This window comes from Rhea pennata, chromosome 7, assembly GCF_028389875.1.
Source record: "Rhea pennata isolate bPtePen1 chromosome 7, bPtePen1.pri, whole genome shotgun sequence".
Taxonomy (NCBI): domain Eukaryota; kingdom Metazoa; phylum Chordata; class Aves; order Rheiformes; family Rheidae; genus Rhea; species Rhea pennata.
The window spans coordinates 15,631,575-15,646,897 of NC_084669.1; the positions used below are offsets into that span (position 1 = coordinate 15,631,575).

At 39.9% G+C, this 15,323-nt stretch overlaps 1 protein-coding gene across 2 annotated transcripts in view; it reads right to left on the reverse strand.

The window, feature by feature from the left end:
* Positions 1-15,323, reverse strand: part of ARMH3 (armadillo like helical domain containing 3) — a 133,969-nt gene that overhangs the window by 109,018 nt on the left and 9,628 nt on the right. For both annotated transcript variants that reach the window (XM_062580480.1, XM_062580481.1), the window contains exons 5-13: positions 13,276-13,383; positions 12,091-12,183; positions 11,213-11,287; positions 10,453-10,539; positions 4,955-5,011; positions 3,887-3,930; positions 1,906-1,966; positions 804-850; positions 68-143 (exon numbers count right to left, since the gene is read on the reverse strand). In XM_062580480.1, the coding sequence (XP_062436464.1) occupies positions 68-143; positions 804-850; positions 1,906-1,966; positions 3,887-3,930; positions 4,955-5,011; positions 10,453-10,539; positions 11,213-11,287; positions 12,091-12,183; positions 13,276-13,383 (648 nt within the window). The remainder of the gene's footprint in view (positions 1-67; positions 144-803; positions 851-1,905; positions 1,967-3,886; positions 3,931-4,954; positions 5,012-10,452; positions 10,540-11,212; positions 11,288-12,090; positions 12,184-13,275; positions 13,384-15,323) is intronic.

Genomic DNA, 15,323 nt, shown 5'->3' on the forward strand with positions numbered 1-15,323 from the left:
GTTTCTGATTTTTGATTTTGAAGCCATCCACTACAAAGAAAAGGGCAAACAATGCACTGAAACTCACCTGTGCCAAAACTGTGATGAAGTTTCTGTTTAAGTGAACAGCTTCATACAGGGCCAGAAGGATTGCCTCATTTGTTCTGTGAAAGGGATAGACAAAAGCATAGTTATGGGCAACTGACAGATGATAATCCAAGAGCAAAGTTTTTCAGAGAAGAATGATCCATTTAAGCAGACAGATTTTTGAGTACATAAAACTCTGCCTCTGCAATCCAGATTTTTTTTCGTTATTAATAGCACTTAGCAGTCCAAAAAATAGCAATTTCTAGAGCTTGACTGTAAACTCTGTTCCTCTTCTGCTGAAAGTCTCTGGTTCCTCAGTCTCAATGTTCTCTTTAAAGCCCTTACTTTCCAAGGGCAGAGATTCCTACAGACAGGCCAAACAGTTATATTTATCACTTGCCCTCTAAATTAAGAGAGACACATTCTGGAGGACAAGAGGGCATGAACTGTTGCTTCCCACCTGCCACCTCCAACATCCCTATCCTACATTAAAAATGCCTCATTCAAACCACAGTTTTATATACTTCACTGCAAACAATTCAGCTGTGGTTCCTGTTTCACCCTTCTCACCTAACTAATAAACACATTGTTTGCAGAGGTGCAGCACTGTTTTAGTTACAAGGCCAAAACTGACGCCTCCTTTGTTTTCCTACATTAAAACATCCCTGACTGAGCAGATAATGTCTACCAGTATGGTAAGTTGCTATTCATTGTGCAGTTAACATCTGTGCACTTACTGGACTGTTATCTTCTCATCAGCATCTGCTATGAACATACTGCCCACCTATGGAAAGAAAGAGTATTGCATAGGAACAATTTATGAACACTATTAGGCCAAAGAGAAGGCATGGATTTAACTAAGTCTGAAGTACTCTGGGAGAACATGCAACTCTGCAATGCACTGATCCAACTTTCTTTCTAAGACCAGTAAAATACAGATGGAAAAATTCTACAGGCTGAGTGGGATGACCCTCTATAAACACATTCTCCTTCACACAACCGTTACTGATTAATGTCTAATCACAGAAAACAGGACTGAAACCTGATTCCCAGTCTGGATTAGTCTACAATTTTACAAGGACCAGTAGAGATCATTTCCCACCTGCTTGTCCCCAGGTAACAGCAGTTTTATCCATGTCACTCCTGACTGATGGCCATCAACACTGAACTGCCCTTATTTACAGAAAGGTTTCCTAGTGTCAATTAAATCTCAGACTGCAATTTATATGCAGCACAAAGCCAGTCTAAACAACGGGGACACCAAATCCTCTTTACTTTGAGATGAGACAATTCCCAGTTGCCTTATGGGATTCACTGGGGACTCTCTCTGGAAAAGCAGACACTGCCTGTTGCAGAACCCAAGCATACTTCAAAGCTACCGTGTACCCAAGCTTGAGGAACATGACAATATAGAAACAGATCTCTAACGCTGGCCACAGCCTAGGCTTTGAATATCTCTGAGGCACCTTGTGCTGTTGCAGCCTCTCTGCTTTAGTCTACATCAACAGACCAGCAACACTTTTAAAAATAAATAGCTGTTCAAAGTGTCCAACAAATATTTAAAAATAAAGTCAACTTCAGTGAAAGAGAGGGAGGAAAACAATTTGATTATCAACCCTAGAATACAGATTTCATCCTTTTGAAAGGGCTTTCCCAGACAGACAGCTGTATTCTGAGAAGCATGTTGCTACTTCATTCATGTTTGGTGTGGATCAATGCAAATCCTCCCCCCAAAAGAACATCGTCAACCTTTTGGTGGTTTTGGAAATTCTCACCCCGCTGAAGAACTTTCATTAGGCCCCTACTTTAAGAACAGAAAAATACTCCTTTCCTGCTTACCATATTGGTTAGGGCTGAGAAGAAACCACTCTGGTGCTCCTCCTCTTTATCTTTGTACTGCCTGAACAAAAGGGAAAAAGCAAAAGAAGGATGAGGCTCCAGGTTGAAAACAGAACTAGGATTATTTTATCTATATCCCCATAGGACAGCCTTGCCTGATTAGGATACAGGCTAGAAAGAGCACCAACATTCATAGTCCCCTTTCCAAGGCCTTGCAAAGAGAGATGTAAAGGGTGTTAAACACATGTAAATTGTGTAGAGTTGAAGTGAGGATGCTGGAAGATGTAACCTGGGACAATGTCTCAGATAAAATTAAAGGAGAGGATTAAGTGACTTAAGAATTTTTTGTCCAGCAATGCCAACAAAGTAACTGACCCCACGAACACAGAGTCCATATCAGTAACAAAAACATACAGTAACAGAACAGACTGAACTACAGTTGCCCATCCTACAGTCAGCAGGCCACTAGAACCCATGAACGCCAGTACAGTGCTTCACAATCCGAATCTTGCCCAATCCTGACCTCCCCTATACAGAGAAAGGGGGGCTGGAAGCTGGCTCTACGAACTGCTCTTCCGACAGCAGTCCACCCCTGTCTGCTTGTCTTCCAGGACAAATCTGGTACACAAAAGGATGTTTCTAAGCAGGCTTAGCAAGCATGATAACATGAGCAAGCGTTACACCTATTATGCACTTAGAGCCAGTTCAGAAACATGACAGTAGTGTCTATGCCATAAGGCCTTTGATTGGGACTGAAATAAGTGAAGTCAAAAAGGTTAGGTACCTCAGATTTAAGCTGATTTACTTTATTTAGCATTGATATGGACTATCAAAAGTTCACATAATCATTTATTCCATCTTTGGCATGGGAATAACTTCTGCCAGATTATAAAACTCAGTTGAATTTTTCCATGAAGAAGAATGCTGTTTGTTGTCCAACATACAACAGAAGAAAGGCTTAGTCAACTGACTGTCTGTCAGTTCAGAACAGTCAAATTCAGAACAGTCAAAGGTGTACGAGGAATCTCCCAAAAAGCAATGGGTCTTCCCCACAAATTTAAAGATTTGATTAGACATAATGAACACAAGATAACAATTCAAAAGTTTTGGGGAAAATTAAAAAAACAAACAAGTTGGACAAAACAGGCCATAGCTTAAGACAACTTTTGTCAGAAATGAAGGAAATTGCATGGGCGGAAGCTTTCTTGTTTTACTCTAATATGTTAAAAATATTTATGTGATTTGCAGGCTTGCATCAACATGCAAGCACTATAATAGTAGCAGACAATCAAAAAGAATTAAAAGAAATTCTTTGGATACTTTAAAAATCCTCCTGAAAAACTGCTAGGTTACCCAAGCAGAACCGTTTAATAAATAACTGCAGAAAAGATGCAAGTTTCCCTGAGAAGAAAGCACTTCAGAAAAATTTAGAAACATAAACAAGGGCTGGAAACATATTAGTCCTACTGCTAGCTTTCTGGCTTTCTTCAGAACCAGTTGCTGCTGTTCACCGTTTGCAAGAACATTCAGACCCCAGATCACCCCCAACCTGGTTCAACATGGCATTTAGATAGTTCTGAATACATTTGTCTGTCTTAGATTAGGTTCAGATAAAGTAATTTTCCATCAGAGAAGCACTCAGCAAATTGTTTATCATCTTTTCACATGGGACCACAACATTTAACACAAGGTTCACACAGAGGTAGAATCAATGATGGCAAAAACATACAAGAGAAATCCACAGCAAAATCTCTTCTGAATCACATTAGCACAGCTGGCACAGACACATTCACACTGGCAACAACAGCAACAATGGACCTGAAGCACCTCAAGCCATAAGACTATTCCCTTCCTCTCCAGGTGCATCAGGGCTGTTAAGTGATAAGCAAGTGCCATAAAGTGCTTTAACAAACAAAAAAAGTTTATTGAAAGGGACAGCAACTACCATGCAGCTACAAAATGAATGATGGTTAGACCTTACCTGTTGTACTCTGATAAAGCCTGGGCAATAACAAGTCCCATTCCCTGAAAAAAATACATTGTTAAAAAAAAATCTTTGCATTAAAAATATCAATGCAGGAAAACAAATACTGAACATAGTAGCACTTTATCACTCAAGATATCCTCCCACGCTACAGGGAATTTCCTCTGCAGCAGTTTAAACTATTAAGACACACTATGATACAACACAAACATTGTCCAAAAATCAAGGCACCAAAATTAAAGCAGGATATCTAACCGCAGAAAGTTATCAAGAAGAAAGTTTACTCTCCTGGAGCTTCCAAACAAAGCTTACTCACTCAAGAAGCCTCAATAAAGTGGCAAGACCCCTTGAAGAAAGCTGGTGGAAAGATATCTAAAGGTTCACAAAGGTCATAAACACTAATGATCTCTTCAGTTCTTGTAAATGGCCTTCATCAATCCACAGCTACTGATCATCCTTCTTTCTCAAGTTAATTTAATTTCAAATGATTGTTCTCATCCTTTAGGTAGCATAGATGTTATTGCTTTTATGCCACACACAAACAAGAACTTGCAAGTCCGGACCTCTCATAGCTTTAGGTGTGCTGCCAGCTCCTATCCAGCCTTGAAAACAGAACTCAGGGAGAGGCTACAACCCAAGGTATGTTGCAGGACTCTTGATTTAGGCACATGCTTCCACCAAGCTATAACAACTGCCTTACAGACTGTTAAGGCCAGATGACACAGCACTGGACAGGAGATACTTCCTTCGGCAAAAGCTACCTTGTGCCTCTTTAAACAGCAACAGCAAGTAATGTATATATAGCTCATTAATGTATAACATACCATCTTTAGTACATTTCTTGCTACCCAGCCTTTCCACCACTCCCACCATTTAACTTATGAATAGTCTGTCCAAATTTTGAGGTATTTCACCCATCTCAAGAGTTCAGTTAGGGAAGAAACCCACTATTCTAGTGGTCTGTTATAGTACTGCTCCCAAATCTTCTTCACATCAGATGCCAAGATGGCATACACTTATGGAAGAACATCCCCAGAAGCAGAGAGGAGTAAGTCAAATACTCACATTAAGCGTGGGCTCATCATCTACAATGGAGAGCTTCACAATGTAGGGATTCACTGACTGCTCAGAGGGGAAAAAAGAGAAAGGAAAGAAAAAAGAAAACTAGTTTTAAATTCAGCCTTAAAAAAGAAACACATATACAACAACTTATCTTTCAAAATTTACCCAGCCACCCTAAAAGGAATTCCCCTCCTGTTCCATAGCACAGAACACACAATTCAACAAGTCACCACCAAAGTACCAAGATTACTATACCTAGGCCACCTTCTCTTTACTTGCTCAGCTAGGCAGGCTCCCGATTTTAATTGAGAGGGAGTCTCAGCTCCTTTGCTAGCTTGACTGTCAGTCTTGAAAGTGGAGCTGCCATCCTCCAAGGTTCTTGTCTGTGACCCACACACTACTATGCAGCAAGCACAAGCACTACAGCTGGAACTGAACCTTAGTGTTCTGATATATCTTTTCTACAACACCTTGCAAAGATTGCCTAAAGAAAGGACCTAAGAAAGCATGACAGTGTTACAGACAGCTGCTGCAGAGTTGGTGTTCAACAGTTCACACCACTGAGAGCTAGGAAGTCTTTGGAGAAATTTCTTTAACTCTCAGCTTAATAGAACACACAGAGCACATCTATAAGGATGAGTCCTATTATTTAGAAAGTATTTTAGATTATCAATACACATTTGTTTTTCATCGTTCATATGCATCAGCACAAACCTAACAAAATTGATTTGGAACCAGGACAGAGAAGAAAAGGCTCTATTTGTACAGCAGGTCTGAAGATGCGAAGCATAAAGCACTCAAAGCATGCATCAGATGCAGCAGCACTTTACAAGTTACTCAGTTATCTGTCTTGCCCCAGGCAAGCAGGCTAAAAATAAGACTGACTGGAAAACAACACCCTCCCAATTATTCCATGCTTCTGGAAAATCGAGTTTTGTCTTTGGTTCAGAGACCAATGATAACAGATCAAAGCTCAGCAAGTCTGTCAGCCTGCCTTCCACAGCATGGTAGCGCTATCTGTCGTCTCAGAAAAAGGCAGAAAATTCTCACAGAGCCCATCTGTGCAGGAAGAGCACAAAGACATTTACCTGAGGCTCAGGAAGGGATTCCCATTGAGTAACAATACAAGCTCCTCTTTGTACAGCCACACTCCTTTTCAGAAGTTATATCTAGTCGTTATCAGTACAGCATTCTGCAGGCCTCTCATTAGCAGGCTTCTCCACACCACACCTCACACACACAACAGTGGCCAAACTGTGACTCATAAGCAGTAGAGGTGATGGGTCTCTGCCAAGAAACAGGGAGCAGGGCTGTGCTGGTATAGGGGCTGCAAGATTATCCAAATCCCCAGATGTGGCAAAGCAGCAAACTAGCAGGTATTGCACCAGTGAATGCCACCAGTGAATTCCACTCTCTGGAAACCTAGTCATATGCTCAGGCCCATCAAAGAAGAGAGAAGGAGAGGGTTCATCATCATCATCTCCAGCCTATGAACTACTTTTGGGACTCCTGCTGCCTTTGACTCTCCAAGATGTATGGTGCGTGTCTCCTGCTTGTTGGCACCAAGAACTGGTCTGTGCATGGTGAATAGGGCCAAGGAAGTTGGCCAACCTGGCTGCAGACATCTGTCTTTTCTCTTTTCAAGTCTCTTCGCCAAATCTGCAAAAATCTGTTCATTAATTCCTATCTTAAGCCTCTCTGTGCCTCCAGTAAGTTCCATGCCTCCTATGTGCTTCTCTAACTCCTTAGGAGAGCAGACCCTTAGGAATCTCCTTAGGAGAGTTAGAGCAAGGCAACTGATACACAGTATTCTACATGGGACATAGCAGCTTCTGCGCCTTCCAGCTTACTGCAAGCCTGTACCAACATAGGCAAGTACAGCTTGCTCCCTCCACTCCTTCAGAGCCAACCGCTCCAAATTTACTTACTGTGAGCTTTAGCATGCACATATACAATGAACTTCAGCAACCTGCAAGTTGTACAAGAACCTTCAGCTAAGCTCATATGATTCCTTGACTGAATATCTCTGTTCTAACCCTGTTACTTCAGTTTTTCCTTGATTTTCCTCTTACTGAGAATCACAGCAAAAGGTTTGCAAAGCTAAGTAAACTTTACCTGCCACTCCATAGTGCCCACCAACACAGAACAGCCCTGAAAGGTGGCTGTTAAGCATTTTGAAAATTCAAGGGTGTTCAATGAAGTGGTGACAGAAGCTTAGAAATAGCTTCTGCCCCCACCTGCCTCCACAAATAAAAAACACGTTCTTAAAATATCTCTGTTCTTAAAATAACACAGGTCTTCTCTGATCACAACCAGACGAGAACAAACATGGGCCTCATCTTCAGACATGAGGAACAAACACTAGTTCTTGGAACTTGTGAATACTCGAGACATCTCCACGAATTACCCACCATTAGTTAACAACAATTGCACAGAAGTGAGGGTCAAATCTGGGAGAAGATCATTGCCAGGAAATTTCTAAAATACAGTCCAAATAAAACCACATCAGAAAATCCCCAGGTGTGACATGCCATACAGTAAGCATGCTATGAAAATCCACAGAAATCTAGGAGAAGGAGTAAGATCTCCCTCATACTCCCAGGTTTGTGGTGGAGCTTGGGGTACACCTATGTGAAGCAACTTTTTGCTAGAAAAACAAAGCAGAAAAAAACAAGCTAAGCATGTATAATACCTAGTTACATGCTAAAATTATTTTTACATCTGCAATACAAATCAAGGCCAGAGTCTACTTGATTACTCCTTACAGGACTTCTCCCTGAACACTCACTCGGGGCTTCAGCAGCTTTGCTTCCAGCCCTGGTAAGATCATCAGGAAGGCCATCTTATGGCGAATTAGGGCTTGAATAATGAATTTTTCTTGTTAAAGGGATTGATTTAAAATAATTTAAGCTCTCGGAGAACTCCGAAATTCCTTTTTTAATCATCTTTAAAAAGATGAATTTTCTGACCCTCTCAATGTTTAAGAGTCTCTTCAGCATCTGCAGTTGATGAGTTACAGGACAGAGTGCAAAGTAGTCACAAAGGGCTGTCAGATCACTATATGCAGGCAGATGAGTACACAAAAGCAGGAAAAGAAACCCCATATATTTTCACTGATTTCTTCCAGTCCTGCTTAGCAAATGGCAATATGCCATTTTAGCAGGTTGAACATGAGGTAAAGAGTTTTTCATCTAGATGTTATCAAAGAATATATCTACTTAAAAGTCACTGCTCTGATTTTATGTTTTAGCTTGCTGTTCTAGCAGCCATCTCTTAGAATATTGAGAAAATGAGAGAATAAATGCTTTTCCCACAATATTTTGTATCTTTGGTAGCCTTCTGTGTACAGTTAGCTTCACAACTTTCCTGATGTAGTCAATCGTTCAGCTACCCTTTTATGCTTCCTTCACACAGCAGCAAGGAAGAAATATTTTCCAATCCCATTCCACATTTCAGAGAAAATTATAAAACAATAGTTGAACACTTGAGTAAGTACATACCAGGAACAAATTTTTAAAATTATTAGGTCTCAGATCAATGACATCCCTTTAAAGGTTCCATCTAAAAATGTATATATCACTCCTACTCCTAGAACAGAAGTTAATGAGCAAACTGGAATTTCAGGTCACTACACTAGTAATGAAATCATAGACAGCTATCCCCCAGGGAACCTGAAAGGAGACTAGAAAATTTGCATCCCCAAAATATGAAAGAACACATTCATGCACACACTGATACTTTCATTAAGGAGAAAAAAAAATCATAGTCAGCTAACAAAAATTTCAGACTAATTAGATTTTCTTAAGCAATTGGAACCGCAGGTTGGCAACCAGTGAAGTTCAGAACAAAAGAGAACCTATCAATAGTAGCACAGTCAAACTGGGGGGGGGGGGGGGGGGAAAGGAAAAGAAAAAAGAAAAAAAAATTGAGAGGAAAAACACATACACATACTATGCATTCTAAAATTTTCCTTGCCAGACATCTGCCATCTGCCTCAGCTTGGATCTGTTTTCTTGTTTTGTACATATTGTGCGTGTTTTTTTTTTTTTTTCCTTAAAACCATCAGCACAGTTAATTTCCTTTGAGTGCCCAATTCAAAGACATTTAGGACAGCATTTTCCAGAGCACCTGACACCAACTAGATGCTCTACAGAAAACTACCGTTGAAAGCAAAGGACAAGTCTTATGTACTCAAAGCCCTCTACCTACTAATGAGATAAACTATAGCACACAGGGATCCACAGCCCAGGAACAAGACTAGACAGCTCTCTCTCTCTTTAGCTGAATGCTTAAACTAATAGGCTATCATCAATGTGAATAAGGAAAAGAGTTATATACTTTGCTCAGAGGACACAAGCTAGCCAGGTAACTGTTGCACAGAACCAGTTTCAATTCCACTTCCAAGATATAGGCATAACACAGGCAATGAGACCCCTGTCTTCCCAGTCTGTCCTTGGCAATAATCTTACCCATATCATTCCCATTAGTTTTTCCTAATGGTCATATACTAAAACCAAACTGTATGTTCCGGCTCTATGCTGCAAGGGCACAGACTGAACAGTATCCACAATTTAAGATGTGGACAATATTCACGGGAATGGGAAAACATAGATTGTCTCAGTAATTTAATCCAGTCCTTGCCTTGGCCTATTTAACAGGTCTATTCATAATCCAAACAAGCTCAATTTTAAAGCCAGGTAGGGATCTCCCCCCCCCCCAATAATCCTATTGCAGAAGGTGCATTCCAGAGCTTTCCTTCTTTTTCTATCCACCAATTTAAGTTTAATAAAGTTTTGCCACTTGCAGGAAAAAAACTAAGATAGATCATTGAAACATCAGGCCTCACACAAAAAAGTGTCATCACTATGGTGCTTTTTGACATTCCATGTGTCGTCTTCAAGGCAATAAAAATCAGGAAAGAATGGGAATGCACCACAAAGTAGCACAGTTCAGAAAAATAAAGATGAATAAAGTTTCCTGAAGAGGAATCAAATAGAGATAGACTTCTCTTGCATATACTAGCTATGATGTTTCCACTCAGTCTTTGGTCATGTCTTCAAAATCTCTTTGGGGATATACGTTCCTTTAGTCTGACAGTCAGGTGATGACTAACAACTCTTTTTACTTTAGGGACTATAACTGCATACTCACACACAGATGGAAATATGCAAGCTCTGCACACTAGTAACTCTTGGAAGAGGACCTTCTCCAAAATGCTTCCACTAAGGAAACACAAATCTCCTGGCTAGCTTCTCTCATGATGCAAAAACTAACTGTAAGGACATCATATATATTTGCATATATACATACAAAGACAGATGCAAGTGTCTGTAAACATCTTGCAAAGCCTTGTAAAGCATCTATAACATATCAGGCGACCAGCACATAACTATAGTTTATATTGTTAAAAAACATGTTGTAGGTCTTATTAATTCACATTGGCCTCTAAGTTTTTAACAAAATAAAAGGGATTTTTCCTGTTATCTGTTTAGACCACCTACCTCATATTTTCTGTAGTTGACCAGCAAGGCAAGAAGGACAACAGCATCATAGCCATGTTCTCTGCGACTAAGCGGGCTGGACAGAATCTAGAATAAAGAATCACATTGTTCTGTTCAGGCCTGCTTTGGGAAACTGGCAATGGATCTTACACCACACGTGGCTGTGAAACATACACATAAGAGAAAATTACGTGCTAAGTGAAAGATGGTATTTAATTTGGGAACATCAGTGCTTCTAAAAAGTTTTCAGTTTCCACAAAACGAAATTTATTTTTATCATAGGGGATGTATAAAGGATTTCTGGGTATAAAGGGCAAATATATTTCTCAACAGCACTGGACAGTATTTCAGTGCACTCAAAATTCTTTGTGCAGTTTGTGTGGGTTTCCCCACACCCAATTCCACTTCTAAAAAGTGTAACTTTATCAGAGAGCAGAAAATAGCTTCAATATATCCAGACTGACTTTAGAAACAAGTTCCTCTGACAAAGAACTCCTCTGTGAAATTAGCCCATGGACCTATTCTGCTTCTATCTGAGCACAAATGTCTCAAGCAAAAATAGTTTCAAGACTCAATGACTGAAAACAGCAGATGAGAGAAGCCAAGAGAAGCCCACAACCCTGTGAGTGAGCTGTGGCGGTGGATGGAAATGACACGCAGCACCAGCTAGCTATGTTGCTTTGAAAGTTAAAAGCAAACCTATGACTGAAAGCTAACACTATGGAGAAAGACCTCCCTCTACCAGAGGAAAAACTCTTACCTGTAAAATAGCTTCAAAGATACTGTTAATCATCACATACTCCAGGATGGTGTTCTGGCTGATGTTATCTGTCACCTGAGTGCAAAGACAAGTTTCAAAGTCTGATCTGAAATCCCTCAATGTGCTGTACCTACCTCTGGCACACACCAGAAACCAAAGAGTTATACTACCAGATGGACACATTTGTCTAGAATCTCACACTTAGCAAGTCAAGTGTGTGAACAGCACTAGAGCTAGACATGAAGTAAAAGAAATCTGTCCTGACTCCTACATCTCTCTCTGGCAAAAAGCATGACCCACATACAAAGAGCTTCCCACTTCTTTTGCAGATTCATATTCCACACAGTCTTGTGACAATACTATCAGTCACTGAAGCAGACTGCTATACTACAGGCAGAGAAGGAAAAAGCAGAACCCAGATGCTCCAAGAGCATCTTATTCCAAGAGATGCTGAGTGGCCATTTGCTCCAACTTCTTCAGTCTTCGTATTCTTGCCACTCCCATCTACTCCACACTTCTTTTTCTTTCTTCCGCCCACTCTTCTTTACTCCCTTCTTTCCATTTATTTGAGACTTCTCAAGTATCTCTTTCCCTAAAAAAAGATGTGACTATAACTGATGCTTCCTCCTTTGTCTCTTGCCCCTGCTGGCACCTATCTAATAATAAAGTCTTTATAGCAGAAAAAGTCTGCCAGTCTGTGTCAGTACCACGGTTAGTGCAATGAGGTCATATTCTGGGCTGATCCTTATTCTCTTTAATAGTTTCTTCCTCTTAAGCGTCACACTACAGCATTCTGCTTAAATTTGGAAATAGTTCCACCCCTCAAGATGTGGCTCCATTTAAACATTTAAGTTATTATACGGCTAATGCTTATTTACCGTTACCAAGCAGAGAAGTAGCTTCAGACACAAACTTTTGAGGCTTTCAGAACCTTCCGCACAGAGAAGCGAGTCCAAGCTCTCCATCAGATTCTACAGAAAAACAATTATATCATTTAAGGTTATACTGATATTCCTGTACTTGAACCTTCAAAAAAAGACTTCTTATATCAAATGTTTCCAAAAAAAAGTCACATTGTTCCAGAATCAGTAATTAAACCATTACAACTGCTATATACCACAGGCTATGTTCACATCATTGGTTCTCAATGCTGTGTTTTGTTAATTACATTTTAATGACTATACACAGACCATCACAATCATTTTCAAAGAGTTTTCCCCAAAGACAAAAGGATTTTGTATACACATAACAATATATTTTATTCACGTAGTACTTTTGAGCTCTGCGACTAGGATCTTTCTGTTTGCAAGTCAGTATTATCTGTGCTTTTTTTTTCCAACATTTCCCCATTTTTCTTTTATACATCAAGACATTTTTGTCTCGAGCAGCATGCCTCCAATTTAACAGTGCATATATTTGTTATTATTCAGAATAAATACTGTATAGCTATTTGATAAATATTCATAAATAATTGTTTTCCAAATTACTAACTAAATGACAGATAACATTTATTCTTAAGGGAAAAGCATAGTTCTAACAGCTAAGTAAATGCTTAGAATTTTTTCCAAAATATATTTCTTCTCTTTGGAGGAAGATGAAAGATTAAACAGGAATTCAGCTTTATCCCCATTTCCTTTTCCCAAAGCTCAGCACCTGATGAGCACCAAATAAATTTACAGCAGTATATGTGCTGATGAGAATCATAGCACAAAGGCTATGACTATCAGCTAAAAATCAAAAGGTAAGCTATAAGGCTCAAGGATAGAGACTAAATGGCCTGTGACAGTCTTTCCTTGCCTTAAGATTTCTTAACCATAATGTATTTACACCACAAAAGGAAAGGAAAGGAAAAGAAAGCACTCTGTTGTTACAACAAACATGGGGATCCAAATTATCCTTCTTTGTGCCTCCTGCAGGTAACGACTTTGAGAGAGCTCCATGTAACAACTGGTAAAAGTACTTCCCTAAATAGGCACATATCAGCAGACACAGCTGCCTACAAACTGCCCCTGCAATATGGCTGGGGTGCAGCAGAGTATTTCTTTACATTTCCAAGGTCTCACCTTCATACATAGCTCTGCCTTATCAAAACCCACAAGCATGTTGATTATGTCAAACCCAGAGGTGGATTTATTCTTTTGATGAACGCCCCGAATCAATGCACACAAAGTCTGCAAAGGGGAGGAAAAAAAAAAGAAGAGAGAAAGAAAGAGATCAGTGTAAGATGTAAGGCCACAACCTAGAAATCAACTGCAAAACCTGCCCTACAATATCCTCAGAGGACTAGCAAAATGCAGATATTTGAATGAATACTACCAGCCTGGAAATCATATGTTTGTCTCAATTCTTACACCTCTACTGTTTCTAAGGAATATTTTGGATGCTGAGGACTCAAAGATTAGAGATAAATACATTTATCCATATTCTTCCTGTTTATTCACCCCTTCATTTCACAGCACTTTGAAGAAAGGCAATCTCGTGGCTTCTTCTGTACAGACCTAATTTGTACTATTCTCTTCAGACATCATTAGGCAGGAACACAACTCTGGAAAATATCTAATTGCGGCTTTAAGGTCAAAAAATATTGATCAGGAAACTGCAGGGCAGAAGCAGTATCCTATGTTAACCATATCCATGAGGATAGATATACATTAGAGCTTTCCAGATTAACTCCTAAACATGCCAAAGACATCCATATAACTTAACTGCTCACACTATGCCTGTCCACACAGCAGACGCTTTTCCTAGATTACAGGGTTAGGTTTAGCTCAGTTGGTTAGAGCATGGTGCTAATAATGTCAAGGTCATAGGTTTGATCCCCATATGGGCCACTCGTTTAGGGTTGGACTAGATGATCTCCAGAGGTCCCTTCCAACCTTACCAATTCTATGATTCTATGATATAGCATGCATTCTTTGCCTGGTCACCATCATGCTGTACTAAGTCTGACCAATGATCTGCATCTCTGCCAAGAAACAAGAAAAATTACTTCAAGGCTATTAAGCAGCTAAGTTTTCTAACCCCTTCAGTGATTTTGAGGACCTTTATTGGTCTTCAAATAACTAAGGACCTAAACCTAACCTCCTCTGTATTTCTTGCTGCAGCACTGAATTCCTGGTCACACTGAATTCTTGGAGATCATTGGCAACATACAGGTATCAGAGCACACAATGCTTCCAGCAGATATTATGAAAAATTTATAGAGAGCAGATGTCCCATCTGCCCCAACGGAAGAAATGGCTGTGGTGACTTTTGTCATCAGGCACCTTGCAGATCTATGAAGAGGGGAATGGGGAGGAATATAACCTTTGCAGTTTAAGATTCTAGCTTGAACTTATCTATGAGGAAAAAAAAAAGTTTCAGAAGATGCAAAGCCAGAGACTGGCAGACAACAAAGAACAAGCAGACCTCTAGAATGGTAACAGAAGCAAAAGGGCAAGGTAGGCATCCTTCTTTGGGTTATTGTCAGATACAGGATAAGGGACTACAGAAACATTCAACCAGTATGGTCTTTCTCAAGAGGAAAAGAAGTGTTTATGTATATTTTGGCTTCAGAATCACCTTTCACAATAAACACAGTGTGAATAAGAGAACCCCTTCCCAACCCACGTTCAGGACATGATCTGGTTTCTCTTTACATTCACATAGCAAGATTCTGGACTGAAACCCTGACCCAATTTTTGCAGGGCACCTGAATTCAAGCCTGGGAATTCACAGCTGGGCTGGACTGTCTATGTAGCTGTAACTACAATGTTTAATATTAATAGCATCCTTTAAAAATAATTCAAGAAAAAAAAAAGCGAGCAAGATCGCATGTCATCACAGGTGTAAATATTCCATTTCACAACAGCTTGTTGCTGCTTGCTACTCTAATGCCTCCTACAGATGACTTCTAAATCTGAAACCCATATGCTGTATTCTTACAGCTGACAGAAGCTGTGACATATGCATTTGCCAAACTGCAAGAATCAGCTTGAGAACTGGTAACATCAAGCATCAAGATTAAAGAGGATAGTCTCCTGTGCAAGACACAGGACTGCACACCTTTGATAAGGGCAACCTGCAGGAAAAAGGCTTTTAGTTCTGTATGACAATTCTTCACAGCTTCCAA